General features: G+C 41.4%; 1 protein-coding gene, 1 non-coding gene and 1 pseudogene across 3 annotated transcripts in view; all 3 read left to right on the plus strand.

The window, feature by feature from the left end:
• Positions 1–5,838, plus strand: part of LOC145269886 (uncharacterized) — a 31,386-nt gene extending 25,548 nt beyond the window's left edge. For both annotated transcript variants that reach the window (XM_080125641.1, XM_080125639.1), the window contains exon 2: positions 465–5,838. In XM_080125641.1, the coding sequence (XP_079981767.1) occupies positions 4,537–5,838 (1,302 nt within the window). In that variant the 5' untranslated portion in view covers positions 465–4,536. The remainder of the gene's footprint in view (positions 1–464) is intronic.
• LOC145273798 (U2 spliceosomal RNA) lies at positions 63–258 on the plus strand. The gene has a single exon (XR_013866525.1). It is a non-coding gene; the product is annotated as a U2 spliceosomal RNA (small nuclear RNA).
• LOC145273869 (U2 spliceosomal RNA) lies at positions 3,845–4,002 on the plus strand (annotated as a pseudogene).
• Positions 5,839–22,292: the final 16,454 nt, after the last annotated feature.

Genomic DNA, 22,292 nt, shown 5'->3' on the forward strand with positions numbered 1-22,292 from the left:
TATGCTCGTTTCTAGTTTTCCGAGCACCTGCTAATTTAAAGAGCGCGTTTTTAATGAACTGCATCGCTTCTCGGCCTTATGGCTAAGATCAAAGTGTAGTATCTGTTCTTATCAGCTTAATATCTGATACGTCCCCGATTTGGGGACTACGATATTAAACTGATTTTTGCAACATGGCGAAGAGTTAGGGGCTTGCTCCACCTTTGCCACGGGTTGACCTGGTATTGCAGTACCTCCAGGATTATCAGCCCAGTTTCCCACCAGGGAAACAAATAATCAAATCTAAAAACAGACTCTCAACTCTTCTTGTCACATGACACACATACTAATAATAGCAAGTTACAGTCATCATTATTGCTGCAATTGTTTTGTTTAATTAGTTGAATATAAATATTTTCTTGAATATTATTATAGGCTATTATATGCCCATGAATAATATCTTTTCTTTTGTATTGTTTCCTTAGGTGTATCCTGCATTCATGTTTATGGATGGTGAATAAAATATGGAGAAATGTTAAAAAAGCAATGTCTTGCTGAAATATGTGCTAAGTGATGATCAGTGTGACATTTTTAAAGGTTCAATCCTCAGTACGAACGATACTGAAATACTGAAGATACAATTGAACATTACCTGAGCATTCTCTGCACAGCATATGGAACCACAAGAAGATGTTGTTAAAGAAAGGGTTCCAATACAGATTCTAGAGTTTGACAAGTTGCATATAAAAAAGATTGTGAAAATAACATCCAAAATGAGAAGAGGCAGAACAGTTGGCAAACAAAAATCTCAAATGGAAGCATGTCTAGCTCAAGCCTGAATACTTGTGCAAGAGGAGGACGACCGTCTCTACTGAATGTCCCCTGTTACCTCGGCTATAAACAGCTGAGGGAAGTGTTTAGCCAGTGGGGAGATGTTGAGTCCAACCTCGTGTTGGGGGATTACAAAATTAACGTGTGCATTGACCGCACCAGGTTCAAAGCTATTCTGGCCCTGCTCAGGTTCAAGCCATGAATGTTGTCCATAATCATCGAGGGCAGGAGGCCCCACTTTTGGCACTGCCAGCAGCTGGGACACATGCTAAAATTTCCCAAACAGAAATCCCTACTGCTACCATTTCATCAGCAAAAAACAATCTTTGGGTGGACCAAAAGTTGCAACTCCTGTTGTCCCTGAGGTGGAAACCGGTTGGAGCATGGTGACCAAAAAGGGCAAAGCCACTAGCCCCATCAAGACAACCTCTAACCAACCTCGGGTCACAGCGGAGCCTCTGTGTCCCGGTAGAACAGCAAAATCATTATCACCAGCAGCGCCACAGGCACCCAAAAGTCCCCGAAAAAAGGAAAAATCAAAGACCACCACTGCAAACACTGTGGCTAAGATCAAAGTGTTATATCTGTTCTTATCAGTTATGAAATGGTCTAGTCTCACCACTTAATTGTGAAGCAGCACTCACACCTGCCTAGCCAAACTTTTGTCTGTCTTTCTCTGCTCTTCTCCTCACGGGGGATCGAGACTGTACTAACCACCCACTTTCTCTCTTCCAGTTTTGTTGTTACTTTTTTCATTCCTACCCCCCTCCGGTAGGAATGGTCTAGTTCTCCCCCCTTAATTGCGGAGCAGCACCCTGTCTGCCGAGCCAAGATTGTCTCTCTCTCCCTGCTCTTTCCCTCATGGGGGATTGAGCTGCAGGGGGAGGGGGGGATCACCCACTCTTTCTCTCTTCCTCTTTTAACACTCCCCCTCTCAACATATCTCCCCTCCTCCCCCTCTTGGTGCCATTTTCTTGGTGTCCATTCGGCCAACACCCCGGACGCTGTCTCCAAGTCGGTCTGTGCAAATCGGTCTGTGCAACATTTAATGCCAAATGAGGAGAGGAGAAAAAGTGGAAAGTGGTCCACAGCCCATGGATCCCCAAACCAAGGAGCAGAAATCTACCCAGGAAAGCAACTCTACAGCAAGGGAAGAGGCGACTGTAAGTGAAGGTGAACCACAGTCCCTCTATCCCCTACACCAATAGCAACAACATCCACCGCCGCTCTCCCAGAAAGGGAGCTTCAAGCAAAGAGCAGGCGACGCCCACAAGCGGAAAAAGTGAACCACAGCCAGTGACACCACAGGGTCATCGTTCCCCAAGAGCCGCTAAGAAGTCTATCTAGGCTCCCCACAAGGGGAGATCACCAGCAAGAAAGGGAGATAGGCCAGCGTTACTGGTGATGGTAACCATAAACCAGTAACAATACAAGTCCCTCAGTCCACATCATCATCATCTGCCAAGAGCACCAACCCAGCTCCCCAAAAGTACGATTCCACCAAAGGGGAGAAAGACTATTTCTCAGGGAGAACCGAGGAACTCATCAACGCTACCACTGAGTCCATTAAGTTTCTCTTTGAGGAACCTGAGAAGGATGTCCAGCAGGCAGCAAGCGCTCCCCAAGAGGACAGTCGTCCTGCTAAAGAGGCAACAAAACTATCCAGAAAGTGCAGGTGAATGTGGGAGCCCAACAGAAGAGATCCAGAGCGGCAGCTGGATCCAACGCAGCAGCACCTGCTACAAGAACCACCGAAAACTCCTCCTCACAAAGGGGAAGCAACAGCAACTCCGCAGTGTCCACCACGGAAGAAAAAAGGAGAAGTCCAGAGAACAGGGAAAGGCAAACCGACAAACAAGGAATGGCCAGCCCTTGCACCCCAGACCCAACAAGCTACTCTCAATCAACCGCAGTCCCAGAAGGACAGCCAAAAAACGGCGACTGCATCTACCAGTCAAGAAGAGGGATCAACTTGGGGTCCGCAATCCAAGTTGACACTGCAACTGAAAGGCAAGCAGAGGGCATTACATCTCAAACTGCTGACATTCAAAAAAGTTAGCAATCGGCAAAATTTCCTTAACGCATTTTTGATGATGACCTTCATGTGAGCAGATCATGACAACCACACCCAGGTCCTTTGGATCATGATCAAGGCGGCCAAAGAAGCCTTTGAGAAGAAGATCGTAGATGATGAGGACTCCTCGTTCAGATCTGACAGCGTGAAAACAGAAGGTAGGGTCTCCATTTATGTTCACCCTTCATTCTACAGGGTATGCAAGGTAACTTTCTCGTTGGACGTGGGAGGCAGGAAGCCCCACTGTTGGCACAAAAAGACAAGCGTCCCTGCTGCCAAACCCACAGAGGAAAAATATACTTCAAATTATAAGACTTTCTTTTTTCAATGAATTGAACTCTTTTTCTCACTCACACACACACACACACACACACTATAATTTTGAAAATTGTCAATATGCTTATTAAAACATTGCAGAGTCATTAAATAGCTTGAACTCCACCGGACCGACCCCATTGTGTGTGGCAGTCAGGACTTAAAAACCGACCCCTTTTTTTTTTTTTTTTCTTTTTTTTTTTCACCACTAATTGGAAATCGTGACCTGGTTTTTTGCATGTTTTCTTTCTTCGTCTTTTATCCCCTTGAAGCAGAGATGGTCTAATTTCTCACCTCTTAATTCACTTAGCAGCACTCTGACCTGCTAAGCAACCACAAAGTCTTCCTTTGCTGCTCTCCTAACAGGGGATCAAGCTGATAACCAACTTTCCTTTCTCACTTCTATTTTGAGAAGAACTCACAGAAGCAATACCCTTAAAAGGGAACTCCGCCCCCTGGAGCTCCCCAAATAGAGGATTAAAGTCAGCAACAAGGTCGAACCTAACAAAAAAAAAACCCTCGCCTAAACTATCAGAAGGATTGTTCTGAAACCACTGCCGGGGGACTGGGAGGTGGTTCCTTGTCATTTCCAACCTTTGGGAAAATTGTGGAAAAAATGGGAGAGCTCCTCCAAAAATGAACTGCATCGCTTCTCGGCCTTTTGGTTAAGATCAAAGTGTAGTATCTGTTCTTCAGTGCAAAAACTTTTGCTCTTCAGCTACTTGTCTGCGAAGGGATCTGCCACCGGGCTCTTTAGCCAGGTTCAAGGGTTTTTACGTCTGCAAGGACCAGACCCCCTCCTTTGGGGAGTCAAGACCTTGATCTTAGCCTAAGATTTAGTTTTAAGTTTTAGTATTAAGGTTTTCTTCTTTTCTCCCTCTGTCTGGGAGGAATGTCTACTTCTCCCTAATTACTACTACCCGCTAGCCTTTGTCTTCCTTCGCTGCTCTCCCGTTGGATTGAGCAGACCGGGTCTCTTTGTCGCTTCCTGTTGGCGTTGTACGAGGGAACGGTTTTGGGGTTAATACCTTTCGTTTCTGCCTTCTCTCTGGGAAGAGATGCCTATCCCTCTCTTTCCTTAATTGCGACGCGGCACTCAGACCCACTGGCCACCACTACGTCTTACTTCTCTGCTCTCCCTCCCCGCAAGGGGGGATCGAGCTGACTAACCCGACTTCCCGCGAGGGAGGTCAACTCTCTTTTTCTCTTCACCCCTGACCGCCCCCTCCATCCCCTTTGTCCCCCGCAGTTTTATTTTTCCTCCCTCCCAAGCCTGGTCTGCGTAAGCAACCAATCCCCCTTCTACGATTCCAAGCAGGTGGGGTATACCACCCCAAATGCGGAACATCGCTCCCCTCGAGGAATCCCCGGAAAAGGGAGTCAAATCCCGGCCACGGGTCAGTGGAGAAATGGAGAGAAGAGCTGGACAAGATCTTGTTGACAGCAAGGTAGGGCCGCAGCCCGCGGCGACCCTGGACATTACAACCATAGCCCATGAAGAGCCACCAAGCGCGTTCCCAGCTCCCCAAGAGGACCACTCCCCACCAGAGGCGACTGCGAGTGGAGAAAAGGTACCACAGCCCATGGCAACTGGAGCCCCGCAGTCCCCTACATCAAGGCAGAAACAAGCTACCGCCTTTGCTCCCCAGGAGGGGAGCAAAACACCCAGGAAAAGAGGGAAGGAGCCAGTGAGTGAGGCCAAAATCACTGGAAAAGACAGCCCTCAACCGGTTACGGCATACGCCCCTCGAGCCCTACCATCGTCACCAACCAAGATCGCAAGTCCTGCTCCTCCAGAGGTCAACTCCACGCAAGGGGAGATGAACCAAGAAAAGGATTTCTCGGAGAGAACCCTGGACATCATAAACTCCACCATTGAGTCCATTAAGGTCCTCTTCGGGGAACCCGTGAACAATCCCCAAGCAGCTCCCCAGGAGGGGAGCCGCCCTAACACATCAGCTCCTGCCACGATTACCACTGAAGCTGCGTCGGCAGGAACAAAGTCCCCAGCCAAGAAGAAAAAGGGAGAAGCCCGGGGAACAGAGCCAAGCCCACGAATCAACAAGGAATGGCCAGCCCTGACTCCCCAGAGCCAACAGACTACCACTAAGCAGTTGCAGAAGCAGGATAGCAAAGAGGCATCTGCATCCACCAGTCAAATGGAGGGTGCAACTTGGGGTCCACAATCCCAGCTGACACCGGACGAATACAGGGAGCTATTCGAATCAACATACAAAGAGCTTACGGACGGGAATACCATCCAGCCCCTTCCGGGCTCCGTTGAAGATATGAAGAAAAGAATAGTCTCCCTGATAACCTCCGACATCAGAACGAAAAGCCTGGCGGGTATCGGAAAAGATACCATGGTGGATGTACTGCTGGAACTGAACATCCCAGTTAGGTACATCTGCAGAAAAAGCTTTGCAATGTATGATATCCTGCTCCCGACCCAGCAAGAGGCAGAAAGCATCGCAAAGAGGTCGCAACTCCGCTCAAAGAACATCAAGCTCCAGGTGGAGTACATGAGTCAGAGGAAGACAACAGTCTCTGTTCTCAACGTACCCTGTTTTTTTTTTTGTTTTTGTTTTTTTTACATGAAGTTCACCACTTATCAAGGCCCAATGGCCACTCAGGGATAAGAGTTATTGTGTGTACAGTAATCAAAGGGATAGTGTAGCAATAGTATTGGAGAATTGGTAAGGTGTCATTACTTAGGGAGGAGGTGGCGGTTCATCAGGAATTTGTTTGTGTTGAACTTGAAGACATCCAGGTTGAAGTCGGGAGGGAAACAGGCAAGCGGAACAGAGTTCCACAGGCGTGCAGTTCTAAGAAAGAAGCTTTGTTCATGGTATCTACATTTTGATTTAGGCACAGATAGGGAGTGGGGAAAATTATTGACGGTGGTTTCAGCTAGTCGGGTGTTTTTTGAGAAAGATTGGCGAAGGGGGACCAAAGAATGGAGCTCAGACGAGCACCTGCCATGGAAATAACGATAGAACAATGACAGGCTCGCTACGTCTCTTCTGTAGGAAAGAGGTTGCAATCCTGGAGCCCAAACAACTAGGAGCTTTTTTCAGCCAGTACGGAGACGTGGAGTCAGTGGTTCCGGTTAAGGGGAAAAGAAACGTCCTTACCGGAGAGTACAAGCTGGAGATGCGCCTCAACAGGGAGAATTTCCAAAAAATCCTGGCGACACTGAAGTGCGAGGAGGGGACACTGTCCATCATAGTGGAGGGCAGGAAGCCGATTTGCTGGCAGTGTCAGAAGCAGGGCCATATGCCGAAGGATTGCCCCAAAAAGGTCCAAGCCAAGGCCCCAGTAAGAACTGCTGCTGACAAGACAGAAGCCAAAACCACAACAGCAAGACCAGCAACGCCAGGTACCAGCGAAGGATGGACCACGGTCACAAAGAAGGGGAAAACCAGGACGGTCAGCTCCTCCCCCAGCCAACCACCAGCCGAGGTGCCGACAGTAGTGGCAAACAAGCAGCTCAGACCGCCTTCGCAGTACAGCAAAGCACGCAAGAAAAAGTCGAGGCTTCCGGTTCAGGCAAAAGAAAGCTGCAAGAGTCGGAAGAGGAGACGGTGCCGGAGGAAGAGGCAACTGCAAGCACCTCTGAACGCAAAGACAGGAGGGAGCGGAAGAATAAAAAATAGAAAGCCAGGGGAAGCTCACTAAGTCCCCTGCGCGGGGACGCTTCCAACAACAACAAGAGTGAGGTGCCGGAAGTTATATTAGCCAACAACCCTCTGCCTCCCATCCCCATGCAGGCCGAAACGAGCTCCCCCGCCTCAGACGAGAACCGCTCCCCGGTCTGCGACAGCCAAGAAGCAGACGGCCAAGCCGAAGAGAAGGAGGAGGAAGCGCCTGGCGAGTACAAACACCCCAACACCAAATCCTTGCCCCCTGTGCGTAGGGAACGATCACGCAAACCACCGTTCCTGCAACCAACGGGAAAAGAGTTGCAGATCCCAGGAACTTTGCTGACGCCCCACGACTGATGACCTTTGTCAGAACAGACAAAGGTAAGAGGACCAAGGCCCTGTAACTTTCTCGTTGGACGTTGGAGGCAGGAAGCCCCACTGTTGGCACAAAAAGACTTACACGAGTCCCTGCTGCCAAACCCACAGAGGAAAAATATACTTCAAATTATAAGACTTTGTTCAATGAATTGAACTCTTTTTCACACACACACACACACACACACACACACTATAATTTTGAAAATTGTCAATATACTTATTAAAACATTGCAGAGTCATTAAATAGCTTGAACTCCACCAGACCGACCCCATTGTGTGTGGCTGTCAGGACTTAAAAACCGACCCCCCTTCTTTTTTTTTTTTTTCTTTTTTTTGGGACCGGCACCACTAATTGGAAATCGTGACCTGGTTTTTTGCATGTTTTTTTTCTTCGTCTTTGCTCCCCTCGAAGCAGAGATGGTCTAATTTCTCACCTCTTAATTCGCTTAGCAACACTCTGACCTGCTAAGCAACTACAAAGTCTTCCTTTGCTGCTCGCCTTCTAACAGGGGAGCGAGCTGATAACCAACTTTCCTTTCTCACTTCCAGTTTGAGAAGAACTCACAGAAGCAATACCCCTAAAAGGGATTTCATCAAATGGGATATTCATGAACAGTTTCTTTTTTTTTTTTTTTTCCTAAGAACCTCTCATCCCTGAACTGCTTTTCGTGTTGAAATTTAAATGCAGTGTGAACAGACATCTTGCTACTCAACTCCTTACATAGTGTCTCTGTAGACATGGTATAGAATAGTAGACCCTTACGTCCAATATGACTTGTTTGGGTTGAATAAGAGTTTCTCAAAAAATTCTCAAATTTCCACTTGTGACAAATTTTTTTTTTTTTTTTTTTTTTTTGTATTTTGATAAAATTTGAATGTAATCTGTTCTTTTTTATAAACCTACAATTCTTTCTCGGGTGTAATAAACAGTTTTTTTATCCAATTTATGTCAGAATTTTTAGTGACAAGCAATTTTTTTTATTGTGATAGTTTTTCAACTTCATGTACTTCAATATATTGCACATCTATATGCATATAAAAACAGGAAATTTGTCAATATCTTTAAAACTATATATATGCCGCTCCCCATTTGGGGGTACCAAATTGGTGAAAGTGAAAATTATTCCCAACTCGCATTTAGGTAAAAATGCACTTCCGTATAAATAATTGAAGTCATTCAAAAAACGTATTACAAAAACAAAGAAATAACGTCTTTGGCTTAATAAAGGGATTCATGATGTCTTTTGCAAAAAAATCCAAGTTACACACTTTAATTATGTTGGCAAACAGATGTGGCAGCAGTATTTCATCTCAGGGCGTATTTCAAGATTTTGAAACATGCTAATTTCCCAGGTAGTATCTAGCGTTTATTAAGGTTCCCTTCGAACTATTGCTCTTATCAACATCATTTCTCTTCAGATTATTGTGAGGGAGAAAGGCTGGGGATGGAAAAAACTAAATTACCCAGGAACAAAACTTCAGTATGTATTGTTATAATTAAGGCTGTACCGATTAATTGGTAATCGGCAAATTTGCTTTTCTCTTTCCTATTAAATTTAAATAATTTCATCACTGCCAAGTGACTCATCAGATAGCTTCGACACATTATCATAGTAACTGCCAATTTAAGTGTTTGGTTATTATTATGGCTTTTTGTTTTAATCAAAATTACAGAATACAATTTCTAATTCTTAAATGAATGTAATTGTACAATTACATGAAAAAGAAATTACAAACCAACTACAAAGTACAAATTGTAATTCTTTTAGTGAATAACTAAAAGCTGAAGTTCTGACTTTAGACTTTCTCTATTCTCATGATGTAGCCTGTTTCACATAGGTTCATACACATTACCACCTGTACTAAAGAGTCTCTCACTCTCCACGGATGAAGGTGATCTGGTGAAATATTTTGAGGCCAGTTTACTCAGCAGTGGTTAGGTCTCCTTCTTCCACCCATAATGGTCAAGTTCTTTTGTGCATAACCATAAGGGATTTACTCCTTTTAAATGTAGATTGTGATTCTTGTATTTCCGTTGCCGTCACCAGGTTTAACTCGGCTTCTACCTGCTCAAAGTTTTGATTTGTTACAGTAGGCTTTTTACTTGTTTGCTTCCCCACTGAGCAAATTAGGCAGAAGGCCATTTTTTTAATGTGGGGAGGAAAAACCAGTTCCCCCAAGGAGGCACTCTGGCAGGGTCCAAAATTAGCAATTGTCTGATATGAAGGGTTTCCCCTACATTGACCAAACTAATTTACTTAAAAAGCAGTTGTCCGATATGAAGGGTTGCCCCCACATTGACCAGAACTGATTACTTCCTTTTCCGCTACTGGCCCGAAGGCCACAAGAACAGCCTCTGCACGCTTATTCAAAGCCAATTCTTCGAACAGGTTTGAAAGAGATACAGTTTGACTGTGACTTTCTTGGCCCTCAACAGAACTTGAAGAAGTGTATCCTGCCGATTCTGCTTCATTATCATCAGTAGAAGATGTAGAATCCAATTCTTAATATTGTATTCCATGTCATTCTTTTGAAATTTAAATTTGAATCTTGGATCAAGAAAAGTAGACAAGTTTTTATAATTTAGATAAGATGAAAATCTTGTTTCTATTGATTCATTGAATTGTTTAACAGTTGTAAGGATTCCATTAAAGTCAGAAATATCAAAATTAGATTGAACAGCTTTTGAAAGAAATAACCTCAAAGCTAAAATTGTAGGTATTATCATTGATATGATTAAACATGCTTCTTTAGTGATTTTTTTTTTTTTTTTCAAATGGATTCACAAATTCTTGTAAAAAAACAAAAAAAAATCTGTTATTAAAAATTTCCGGTTTGTGCAAATCATTCTGCTTCACATATTTGCCATGAAAAAGTTTTTTCTGATTAATGTTTACCAGTTAAAAAATATTGTTATTCTGAAAAAAAAACAGCCAGGTTCGTTTGCTTATTTAAAAACTGGTAAACATTAATCAGAAGGGACTTTTTCTGGGCATTCAACGTAAAGTAGAACGGTCCACACAAACCGGAAATAAATCACAGCGTTAACTTAAAGCCAATACAAAATAAAATGAAGATGTAAAACTACTTATGCAGAGAACTTTTTTGGAAACCCATTTCTTAACGTGTGGAGGAGAGGCTGTTTTTTTAACTAGTTTGTACTTCCACATAACAATTTAATGAACAATTCAAAACAAGTTTTTTCTGTGTTTGACTGGGGAAGGGGTTGAGGGAACCACCTCAAATGGATTAGTGCTAAGTGAAGAATTCAACAGAATCGCAAAGAAATAATAATTGTATGAAGAATTCTATTGATAACATGCAGCTCTTTTATTAAAATTAAATTGATGTTGAACACCTATATTTACTTAATTACATTGCCATGTTAAACAAAGTGAAAAGTACTACATAAGATGATTATATTATATAATTAATACATTTTCTTGAGGATACTATTTAAGAAGTACATGGTTTAAAGAGCTGACATTTATATAGCATTCTACAATATGTATTGATTAGGCTTAAAAAAAAATTCCAGATCTTTTAATAGTTTTTTGTGATATGATTTTGAAGTTAGTATATGTTTATGACATTTGGTACTTTGTTTCCACCACCAAAATTGAATATATCAGCATTTTTATCGACTTATAATGAAGTAAGTTGCAGCTGGAATTGTTTTAAAAAAATAGGCATAATAATCATTATGCATAGAATTATATTGATTGTACATATTTACTGTCATTTAATACAGTTTTATTTGATACCATAAAAATTGTCCATCAGTGCAATTTTACTATTATAAATGATGCAATGTTCACTTTTCACACCTTACAAATGAAGGCCAAAATTGAATTTAAATAATTTTATTTCCTACTGTCTTTTTATATTATGGGTGATGAAAACATTTTTGTGACATTTTTACTCGTTACTTTTTTGTCAGTTGGTTTCAAAGTTGCTATGTTGTAATTTACACGTTTGTGCTTCTTCAATCTCAGGAGTGTATACTGCTGATCAGTGAAAAGTAGATGTGGAATCCAATTCTAAATATGTTTTTTTATTCCATCTTTTAAAAATAATATTTGAATTATGGGTTTAGGAAAGTAGACATACACAAGTTTTTATCATTGATGAAAATCTTGTTTCAATTGATAACCTGAATTGTTCAACAATTGTAAAAAATTCCACTAAAGTCAGAAATACTAGAATTAGATTGGATAGCTTTTGACAAAAAAAAAACATCAGCTAAATTTGTACGCATCATTGATATGGTTGATGTTCTGTTACTTGCTTCTTTGGTGATTTCTTCAAATGAGCTCCGTAACTAAATTTTTTTTCTTTTTCTTCAAACAACTTCCTATTGGTAAGTTGTTAAAGTAGGAATCTTATCAACAGCACACGTTACAGGAGCTTTTCGTTGTTCTTAATTTATTTTCAGGATATATTGAATTCCACCATGTGGTCACATCTTGAATGAGTGTTTTTTCAAATTAAGCTGATCCTGTATTTCAGTTAATTTACTAATTACTAATAGAAACCGAATTTCTGTTATGTATGTAATGGTTGTTTTCACGGCCTGAGTTACAATGCATGATAGTTACTGTAAATCATATTCTCTGACATTAGCAACCATATTTGTTCATGAATCCTGCAAGACTAAGAAAATTTTATTAAAGATTTTATACTCATCCAGAAAATTGTGCAATTCTTCACTTATTATTGCACCAGAGAATGGAACCACTCAAAGCACAGCTCTGCACTGTTCAAATGTCTGTAGTTCATGAAATATTGCTAATTTCAGTAAGAAACAATTTTTGTTTTATTTTTGTAAATATATCAAAGTATTTTGCAGTGAAGTATATTTTTGATGGAATGCCGTCATTTGAGCAAAGTTTTGCAACAAGCTTATTAAATCTAATGTTAGAGTATGGTTTAATATCAACAGCAATCTTGGTGTTTCACTGGAGGCTTGTAGTTGCTGCCACTTGTTCCTGGAATGTCTGTCGCTGAATATTCATTTTGCTTATTTTTCTTATTTGCACGAACCTTTCAAAGATGGTTTAACATATTAGCTATTGTGAAAGTTTTTGCTGATTTGCTACTGTTTGATGTGATTAACATAACTTTCAAGCAGTTGTATTATTGGGATTGCCATAAAAATACTTCCAGCAGAAACTAGTTGTCATAATGGTTTTTTAATATTTAGTTAATTTTTTACGTATTTAAATGACTAATGTCTGATCTAAATAGATAATGTATATCTTATCGAAATAAATTACTAAGCCAGCCAAAAATGAGGAACAAGGTATGACTGAAGAATGCTTTATTTTTGGTTCACACATCGTCACAATTTACTGTACAATTCCTCAATATGAAATAATGATTTCCTTTGACAGTGATTTAAAGAAAAGAAAAATGATAATTTAATAGAACCAGAAAGGGAAATTTTCCATATGCTTATGTCTATTTGTCTCAAATTCAGTGCAGTTGTACATATTAAAAGCGCGTCATGCATGTTACTTCATATGATTTAGCGATACATGTCTCAGATAAATTTTCACTAACAATCAAGAGTGAGTTAACTTGTCTTTCCAATAGAATTAATATTAGTATCATTTGTCAACAAAATTTGCTGATAAATCAGCATTAGAGAATCTATTAATCGGACAATTCTACATATCCGTAAAAGTGAGAATGTGTGTGAGAGGACACTTCTCAACCTATGCACGTAACGAATTTTAGATCTACCAATTTGAAATTTGATACATAGGGTAATCAGACATGAAATTTTTTTCACGAGTTTTCATCCAGAAAAAGGGCTGCTAAGGGGTCAAAATTGAAAATTTGGTACATGGGAATGTCAGATTTTTTAAAAAAAAATCATCAAGCTGACCTAATGGCTATCGTACTCAACTCAGTGTCTTCAGGTTTTAGTTTTGATTTCAGCTAAAGTAATTTATTTTTGCACGTGACCCATGTAAGTCTAGCTTAAGGGACCAGTGTCTCCACGTGGATATATAGGTTAAAAAAAATACAAGTCTCTCATACAAAATTGCAATATCGTATTTTATTGTATCATGGCGAGCAGACTTGCCATTTTGCATTAATTTGGATGTGAAAAGTGGCTTGAAATTGGTTTTCAAAAAGTATTAATACATTATTAAAATACTAAGTATCGTACTTAATATCAGTTCAAGTAAGCCTTTTCTTAGGGGAGAAAATATCAATAGGTTCCCCCGCACTATGGGTCAAATTAAGGTAAAAAGGCACAAGTGATAACAGATTATCTTATATATATATAACTACCTACCTATCTAAAAAAAAAAAAATTAAAAAATGAAATCAATAATTAATATTAACATTGGCATCTAATAAAAAAAATAAATATCACAAATTCACAACTTATCTGCTAAAAGCATCCATCTTCAATACATAATTATTAGGAGTCGTCTTAGCTTGATTCAGCTGTTGTGTTCAACAAGATTTAAAAAAAAAAAAAAGTCAAAACGTGCCATATTTTCGTTCCATGATGGGTACGTACATCATAAAAGATATTTTTGTTTTTTAATTATGTTGAACTCAGGACTTGCATCCTAAAACACTTTTTTTGACAATGGCAAAGAACACTTGTAAAATAGAGGCTGTATTTATTGCATCAAAAATACAAGAATAAATAATGGAAAATTGGAGGAAAAGGTTGAGTGACGTTTTTGGAACCAGAGATGGTTGAAAAAAAGAATAATTCTGGAGGAAGGACTGAATCAACAGAAATGAGGAAACTGGAACCTAGATAGTATGAACCTTGGATCAACAAGAGTTATGACGTCTGCTGGAACCAGGATTGCTAGAATAAGATGTACGAGCTGGAACAGATGCTGCATGAAAAGAGCTAGAGGGAGTGAGCTGGAGAATGAGCACCAGGAAACAGGATCAGATGTCAAGGCTAGGATACAAAGGACTTGAATGAGCTCTAAGTGAATAAACACTCCTTTTATGTTGAATTAGTGACTGCTGCTGATATAATGCTTTGATAAGATCTAATTGGTTGCCTTGAATGGCAGTATGTGCAGAAAGAGTGTTTCTGTCACATTGGGTGAAAAAGTAAAAAAAAAAAAAAAAAATTCAGAAAAATAGTTTTATTTTCACAAATATTGCTTAATATTTTTGTTGCATCTTATCACAAGACAAAAACGATGTATTTGGTATTTGTAAAACAATTTTTGCAAAAATAGCAAAATCAAAAATAAAATAAAGGTCTCCCTTCATGATTGCAATATATATATATATAAAAAAAAGGCAAAACGTGTGTGAGAGTTTTTGTATATCCAAGAGAACTTCTTATATACCTTGATCATAATATGTACGAATTGCGAATGTGCGTCGCGGCTAGATTTATTTACATTGAGTTTTACACAATTCTTGCTATGTTGGCCCCTCGTGTTGATTCGGCTTTTTCATATAAAAGTGAAACTAAGGCACGGTTCTCGGCCTACGGGCTGGTAGCATCCAGAAAGCAAATAGCCGTTTGTTCAATGTCGGTTTTTGGATACTCCCCTAATATACGGGAGAGCTGGTTTACCAACATATTGGGGAAACAAAACCAGAAAAAGTTGGGTAAAAAAAAAGAAAAAAACCAAACAAACTATCCCGCAGTAAAATTAAGTGCGGATTTGACCTCATTAAAAACACTTAAAAATTGTCTCGCAAGCATTGGCCTCAAGGCTCCGGGTTCAAGCTTACCTGCCACCAACCCCCATTTTTTTTTTTTTTTCCATTTATAAAAATCAGTTTTAATTTGGGTAAAAATTGGTAGGCATAAATTGACTAAACATATCTCCTATGCATGCAAAAATATACATTTCCAGAACAATAAAATTGTCGCCCTAAAGAAAACAACACTACAGCTTTATTTTAAAACTTTTATTAAAAAAAAAAATCAATTATGTAGTAGAGTTGACATCTATTCAATGTAACTGCTTCAATGTAGCCATAAGTTTGGGAAAATGAGTTTAAACTAAATAATTATACAAAATACTGTTAGAAACTCACCATGACATAGGCGGACATTTTTGTGCAATTATTTAGTTTAAACTCATTTTCCCAAATTTACCGTATTCAACAGCAAGCACACTGCCATTTTGCTTTTTCAAATGTACCAATAAACACTGATTTTCAAACCAATTACACATTTTAAGGCGAGTAAAACCACTAAAAAATTTTGCAGATAGGTAGAAGTGTAACTTACCTTTGATAACATTTATTTGTTATAACACTTTATCTCAGTATTTCCTTCGTTTTTCTATTTTTGAGCGATTATTGAGACTCCTAAGACGTGATCCTCTCATATCGAACATTTTTTTGTTTTGCCATTGTTTTTTTTGACTAAAACTTAAAACATAAGTTGAACCACTAAAAACTTACAAAGCAAGGTAGAAAACGAACACTTAGAAAAATCAATTTTATTTTTGTTAAAAACAACAGTAAACAAGTAAAAATATTTTTTTTAAATATTATGGGGGGTATAGTCTCTTTTCAAAACTAAATCTTCAGTATTTCTTAATTTTCTATTTTTTAGCGATTATCAAGACCCCTAAGATGTGATACCTTCATGTCAGACATTATTTCTCGTTCTCACGTAACACTCGATGCTACTTTTTGTTTGTTTTTGTTTTTTACTCAAATGTTTCAAAATAAGTTAAACCATTAACAACTTAGCCAGTTAGGTAAAAAACGGACACTTAGAAAATCGATTTTATTTTCCAAAACACAACAGTAAACAAATAAAAAAATTTTTTTTTTTAAATATTAGGGGGGGGGGGGTATAGTCTCTTTTCAAAATGATATCCTTCAAGAAAGGTCATAAAATGTTTTCAATCAATATTTATTCAATAAGGGACAAGTTTTCCTAAATTCAATTATTCTGTTCAGTGCTTCTCCAGAATTTGAGTCTAACCAAACCAACTTTTTCCAAACTAAAGCTAAGAGGATTAACCCTATTTTAAATTAGATTAAAGCTTATGGGAGCTTAACCCACACTTCTTGAATGGTCCCATTTTCCATTGTCAAATTGCATTTTTACCTATGTATTCACTTTTGCCATTTTTTCAGAGCATCAGTCATAACATAAGGAATTACATTGCTTAATATTTGGAAAATTACTTGATTGCGCCAAATTTAAATGTGATATTCGTTTTCAGTATACCAGAGAACCTTTAAAAGTCATTTTAAAAGGTGGATTGTTAAGGTTGAAAGAAAGTAAAAATGTACCCACATTAAAAAATATTATGGGTGGAGGTTATCTGTAAAACTAAATGGGAGAAAGTTTAGCCCATCCTCTAACCCTGCTTCTCCTGAACAATCCTAATTTTTTCTTAGCGAAATGTTCTTATTTTGTGCTATTTTTCTATCTGTTCATTTGTGTAATTTTTACTGTGCACTGTACCAGACACTGAGTAGCATCCCAATACAATTTTCTAAATTGGCAAAAGTCAAAAGATGAAATAAGCCTGGCTTCAAACAACAGTCAAAGCATTCAACCATGCCATTCGTTGCTGGGTGATAAAAAGTAGTACGGATGTGTTTGCATCTCAGCAAATGCAAGAGCTCAGACAAAAGATAAGAGTAAAATTGTCTACCTCTGTCATTTGTAATTGTTTCAGGCACACCATAATGGGATATCCAATACGCAAAAAAAGTTTTGGTAACAGTTTCAGCTGAAATATCGATAATAGGGAAAGTTTCAGGCCATCTTGAAAATCTGTCAACACAAGTGAGCAGATATGTAAAATCCTTTGAAGGTGGGAGTGGACTCACGATGTCAATATGAATATGTTTAAAACGGGCCTTAGGAGTTGAGAATGTTGCAGGAGGGCTCTTAATGTGCTGATAAACCTTGGACTTCTGGCAAGGGATGCAACTGCATGTCCAATCACATATCTGTTGATGTCAGTCCAAATGAAACGTCACGTGCGGATGTCTGGATGTGATAATTGGTGCAATTTTGAAAAAACGGTTTTTCTGCGTTTGAGAGGTATGTATGAATGTTCATGTCTAGTTTCAATAAAAGTAAAGTGCTTGAACAACAAGTTGGCAAAGTGTTGTAGGTTATTTCATTCTTCATCATTCTGTGGGTTTTGCTGAGATCTGACAAGTAAATATTGTGCCCGGTCATTTTCCACCTTGTCAACAGGTTTCATAAATAGAGAATTGAAAGTTTTTTTGCCAAAACGGGCTTAATAATGGCACAGATGGTTATCATGGTGGCGGTTGGTTTGTCGACAAGTATAGTTCTGTTTGTTAGCATGTCGGGGTGGAGAGTAATCTCGTGGGTTTTGCTAATGTCTGTTAGCCTCAAGCGCTAATGAGGCCATCACATGGTTGAGCTTAGTTAACTCGCTATTGATTCTGTGTGAAGAATTATGCTTATACGTGAACGAACCACAAAGTTTGATCCTGTGTCCAAAATGGCAGGATCTTTAACACAGCTTAGGTGGCTGTGGTTGATAATATAGGATTGGTCGCCATTGTATCTTATTTTCAATGGGAATGTTGGTGATAAAGAGGCATTGATAGTCACCGTTGATATCAATTTAGGCAGAATCCAGTTGGTGGGTGAATTGTCCAATGTGCTGTCGTTGGGACCGCTGTATCGAGGGAGGACGCATATGCGTGAAAGAAGAAGAAAAATCTAGAATCACCAATTTATGGAAATATACCAATCTGCTGAAGTCGGGATCACCAGATGTGGGGAAAATGGTGTAGCCATGTGTGATCATTGGGACCATTAATCCGGTGTATGGTGCTGACCTACTAAAATTAAAACTGCCTGTTTGTAGGGAGGCCCAAGGCTGCATGTTCCGTTAATTCACTGAAGATGGAGTCTAGCTTGTAAGGAGTCTGTGTTTTGTTTAATTTTAGATTATTAGAGTCAGATGTTTTTCCATCTATGGTTGGTCCTGAACAGCGTTACTGCATCTTCTTGGTTGGGGAGCAGCATGTTCCACATGGCGAAACTTCTCCTGCAGGAGTTTTATCTTTGGAGCTGGTGATGTTACCACTTCTTTTGGTGTGGTGGTGTCTGGGGCTTTTGCGGATGGTAGTGTAGTCCCACTCTTGCCTTTTGCTGCTCCCTTTTTTCTTGGGGAGCTTGGATTGCGAGTGATTCCTTTGTTTCACCACAGAGAACCTTCATGGATGCTTTGGTGGCGTTTATCAGCGCCTTGGTTCTACTGGAATCTTCTCCCTCCGACATAGGAGAGTCGGCCTCCTGGGTTGCAGGGGTGGTGCATTTTGGTGATGGCGCAGGGAACTGAGGAGCCAGGGGTGCTACCGGCTGTGGTCCACCCAAAATGTTGGTCTCCTTGTCCTTTCTTTCTGTAATTTGCTGCTGGGGATTGAGGTGCTAGAGGTGCCACCGGTTGTAGTCCACCTGAGGTGTACCTCGTTCCCTAATACGTCACTTGCTCTGCTTCCTCATTTGGGGAGCAGGGATTGGGCTTGGTTGATCCACTGGTAATGGCTTATCCTGGGTCACCGCTAGCTCCAGCCTTACCCCCACCATTCTTGGCCTCTTTTGGTTTGGTAGCTGAGGCTCCCTCCATTGGGGAACTTTCCAGGGGAGTAATGTTCCTCTTCTGGCCAGCATCCTATGCGCAGTGAACGAGCCACCTACCTAGTGACGCGGACCAAAGTGTAGCGGGAGGGGGAAAAATAAAAAAGAAAAAATAGGGGAAATGGAGGGTGGGGGTCTGAAGCGGAAAAGTGTGTGTGACCTACCCTTGCGGGGACGTGGGAGTTAGCAGCTCAGTTCCCCTGTGAGGGGGAGAGCAGAGAAGGAAGACGCAGTGGGTGCTAGCAGGTCAGAGTGTTGCTGAGCAATTAAGAAAAGGGTTCAGCCATTTCTGCCCTGAGAGGAAAGCGGAAACAAAGAAATTTTATTAAAAAAAAAAAAAAAAAAAAAAAAAAAAAAAAAGCGAGAAAGGAAAGTTGGTTATCAGCTCGATCCCCTGTTAGAAGAGCAGTAAAGCAAGACTTTGTGGTTGCTTAGCAGGTCAGAGTGCTGCTAAGCGAATTAAGAGGTGAGAAATTAGACCATCTCTGCTTCGAGGGGAGCAAAGACGAAGAAAAAAAACATGCAAAAAAAACCAGGTCACGATTTCCAATTAGTGGTGCCGGTCCCCCCCCCCAAAAAAAAGGGGGGGGGGGAGGGTCAGTTTTTAAGTCCTGACTGCCACACACAATGGGGTCGGTCCGGTGGAGTTCAAGCTATTTAATGACTCTGCAATGTTTTAATAAGTATATTGACAATTTTCAAAATTATAGTGTGTGTGTGTGTGTGTGTGTGTGTGAAAAAGAGTTCAATTCATTGAACAAAGTCTTATAATTTGAAGTATATTTTTCCTCGTGTAAGTCGTTTTGTGCCAACATTGGGGCTTCCTGCCTCCCACGTCCAACGAGAAAGTTACAGGGTCTTGGTCCTCTTACCTTTGTCTGTTCTGACAAAGGTCATCAGTCGTGGGGCGTCAGCGAAGTTCCTGGGATCTGCAACTCTTTTCCCGTTGATTGCAGGAACGGTGGTTTGCGTGATCATTCCCTACGCACAGGGGGCAAGGATTTGGTGTTGGGGTGTTTGTACTCGCCAGGCGCTTCCTCCTCCTTCTCTTCGGCTTGGCTGTCCGCTTCTTGGCTGTCGCAGATCGGTTCTCGTCTGAGGCGGGGGAGCTCGTTTCGGCCTGCATGGGGGTGGGAGGCAGAGGGTTGTTGGCTAATTTAACTTCCGGCACCTCACTCTTGTTGTTGTTGGAAGCGTCCCCGCGCAGGGGACTTAGTGAGCTTCCCCTAGCTTTCTATTTTTTATTCTTCCGCTCCCTCCTGTCTTTGCATTCAGAGGTGCTTGCAGTTGCCTCTTCCTCCGACACCGTCTCCTCTTCCGACTCTTGCAGCTTTCTTTTGCCTGAACCGGAAGCCTCGACTTTTTCTTGCGTGCTTTGCTGTACTGCGAAGGCGGTTTGAGCTGCTACGACAGTCTTGTTTGCCACTACTGTCGGCACCTCGGCTGGTGGTTGGCTGGGGGAGGAGCTGACCGTCCTGGTTTTCCCCTTCTTTGTGACCGTGGTCTATCCTTCGCTGGTACCTGGCGTTGCTGGTCTTGCTGTTGTGGTTTTGGCTTCTGTCTTGTCAGCAGCAGTTCTTACTGGGGCCTTGGCTTGGACCTTTTTGGGGCAATCCTTCGGCATATGGCCCTGCTTCTGACACTGCCAGCAAATCGGCTTCCTGCCCTCCACTATGATGGACAGCGTCCCCTCCTCGCACTTCAGTGTCGCCGGGATTTTTTGGAAATTCTCCCTGTTGAGGCGCATCTCCAGCTTGTACTCTCCGGTAAGGACGTTTCTTTTCCCCTTAACCAGAACCACTGACTCCACGTCTCCGTACTATCTGAAAAAAGCTCCTAGTTGTTTGGGCTCCAGGACTGCAACCTCTTTCCTACAGAAGAGACGTAGCGAGCCTGTCTTTTTTCTATCGTTATTTCCGTGGCAGGTGCTCGTCTGAGCTCCATTCTTTGGTCCCCCTTCGCCAATCTTTCTCAAAAAACACCCGACTAGCTGAAACCACCGTCAATAATTTTCCCCACTCCCTATCTGTGCCTAAATCAAAATGTAGATACCATGAACAAAGCTTCTTTCTTAGAACTGCACGCCTGTGGAACTGTTCCGCTTGCCTGTTTCCCTCCCGACTTCAACCTGGATGTCTTCAAGTTCAACACAAACAAATTCCTGATGAACCGCCACCTCCCCCCTAAGTAATGACACCTTACCAATTCTCCAATATTATTGCTACACTATCCCTTTGATTACTGTACACACAATAACTCTTATCCCTGAGTGGCCATTGGGCCTTGATAAGTGGTGAACTTCATGTAAAAAAAAACAAAAACAAAAACAAAAAAAAAAGAAAAAAAAAAAAAAAAAACAGGGTACGTTGAGAACAGAGACTGTTGTCTTCCTCTGACTCATGTACTCCACCTGGAGCTTGATGTTCTTTGAGCGGAGTTGCGACCTCTTTGCGATGCTTTCTGCCTCTTGCTGGGTCGGGAGCAGGATATCATACATTGCAAAGCTTTTTCTGCAGATGTACCTAACTGGGATGTTCAGTTCCAGCAGTACATCCACCATGGTATCTTTTCCGATACCCGCCAGGCTTTTCGTTCTGATGTCGGAGGTTATCAGGGAGACTATTCTTTTCTTCATATCTTCAACGGAGCCCGGAAGGGGCTGGATGGTATTCCCGTCCGTAAGCTCTTTGTATGTTGATTCGAATAGCTCCCTGTATTCGTCCGGTGTCAGCTGGGATTGTGGACCCCAAGTTGCACCCTCCATTTGACTGGTGGATGCAGATGCCTCTTTGCTATCCTGCTTCTGCAACTGCTTAGTGGTAGTCTGTTGGCTCTGGGGAGTCAGGGCTGGCCATTCCTTGTTGATTCGTGGGCTTGGCTCTGTTCCCCGGGCTTCTCCCTTTTTCTTCTTGGCTGGGGACTTTGTTCCTGCCGACGCAGCTTCAGTGGTAATCGTGGCAGGAGCTGATGTGTTAGGGCGGCTCCCCTCCTGGGGAGCTGCTTGGGGATTGTTCACGGGTTCCCCGAAGAGGACCTTAATGGACTCAATGGTGGAGTTTATGATGTCCAGGGTTCTCTCCGAGAAATCCTTTTCTTGGTTCATCTCCCCTTGCGTGGAGTTGACCTCTGGAGGAGCAGGACTTGCGATCTTGGTTGGTGACGATGGTAGGGCTCGAGGGGCGTATGCCGTAACCGGTTGAGGGCTGTCTTTTCCAGTGATTTTGGCCTCACTCACTGGCTCCTTCCCTCTTTTCCTGGGTGTTTTGCTCCCCTCCTGGGGAGCAAAGGCGGTAGCTTGTTTCTGCCTTGATGTAGGGGACTGCGGGGCTCCAGTTGCCATGGGCTGTGGTACCTTTTCTCCACTCGCAGTCGCCTCTGGTGGGGAGTGGTCCTCTTGGGGAGCTGGGAACGCGCTTGGTGGCTCTTCATGGGCTATGGTTGTAATGTCCAGGGTCGCCGCGGG

The sequence above is a fragment of the Euprymna scolopes genome, chromosome 4, assembly GCF_053919585.1.
Source record: "Euprymna scolopes isolate OS-2025 chromosome 4, ASM5391958v1, whole genome shotgun sequence".
NCBI classification, from domain to species: Eukaryota; Metazoa; Mollusca; class Cephalopoda; order Sepiida; family Sepiolidae; genus Euprymna; species Euprymna scolopes.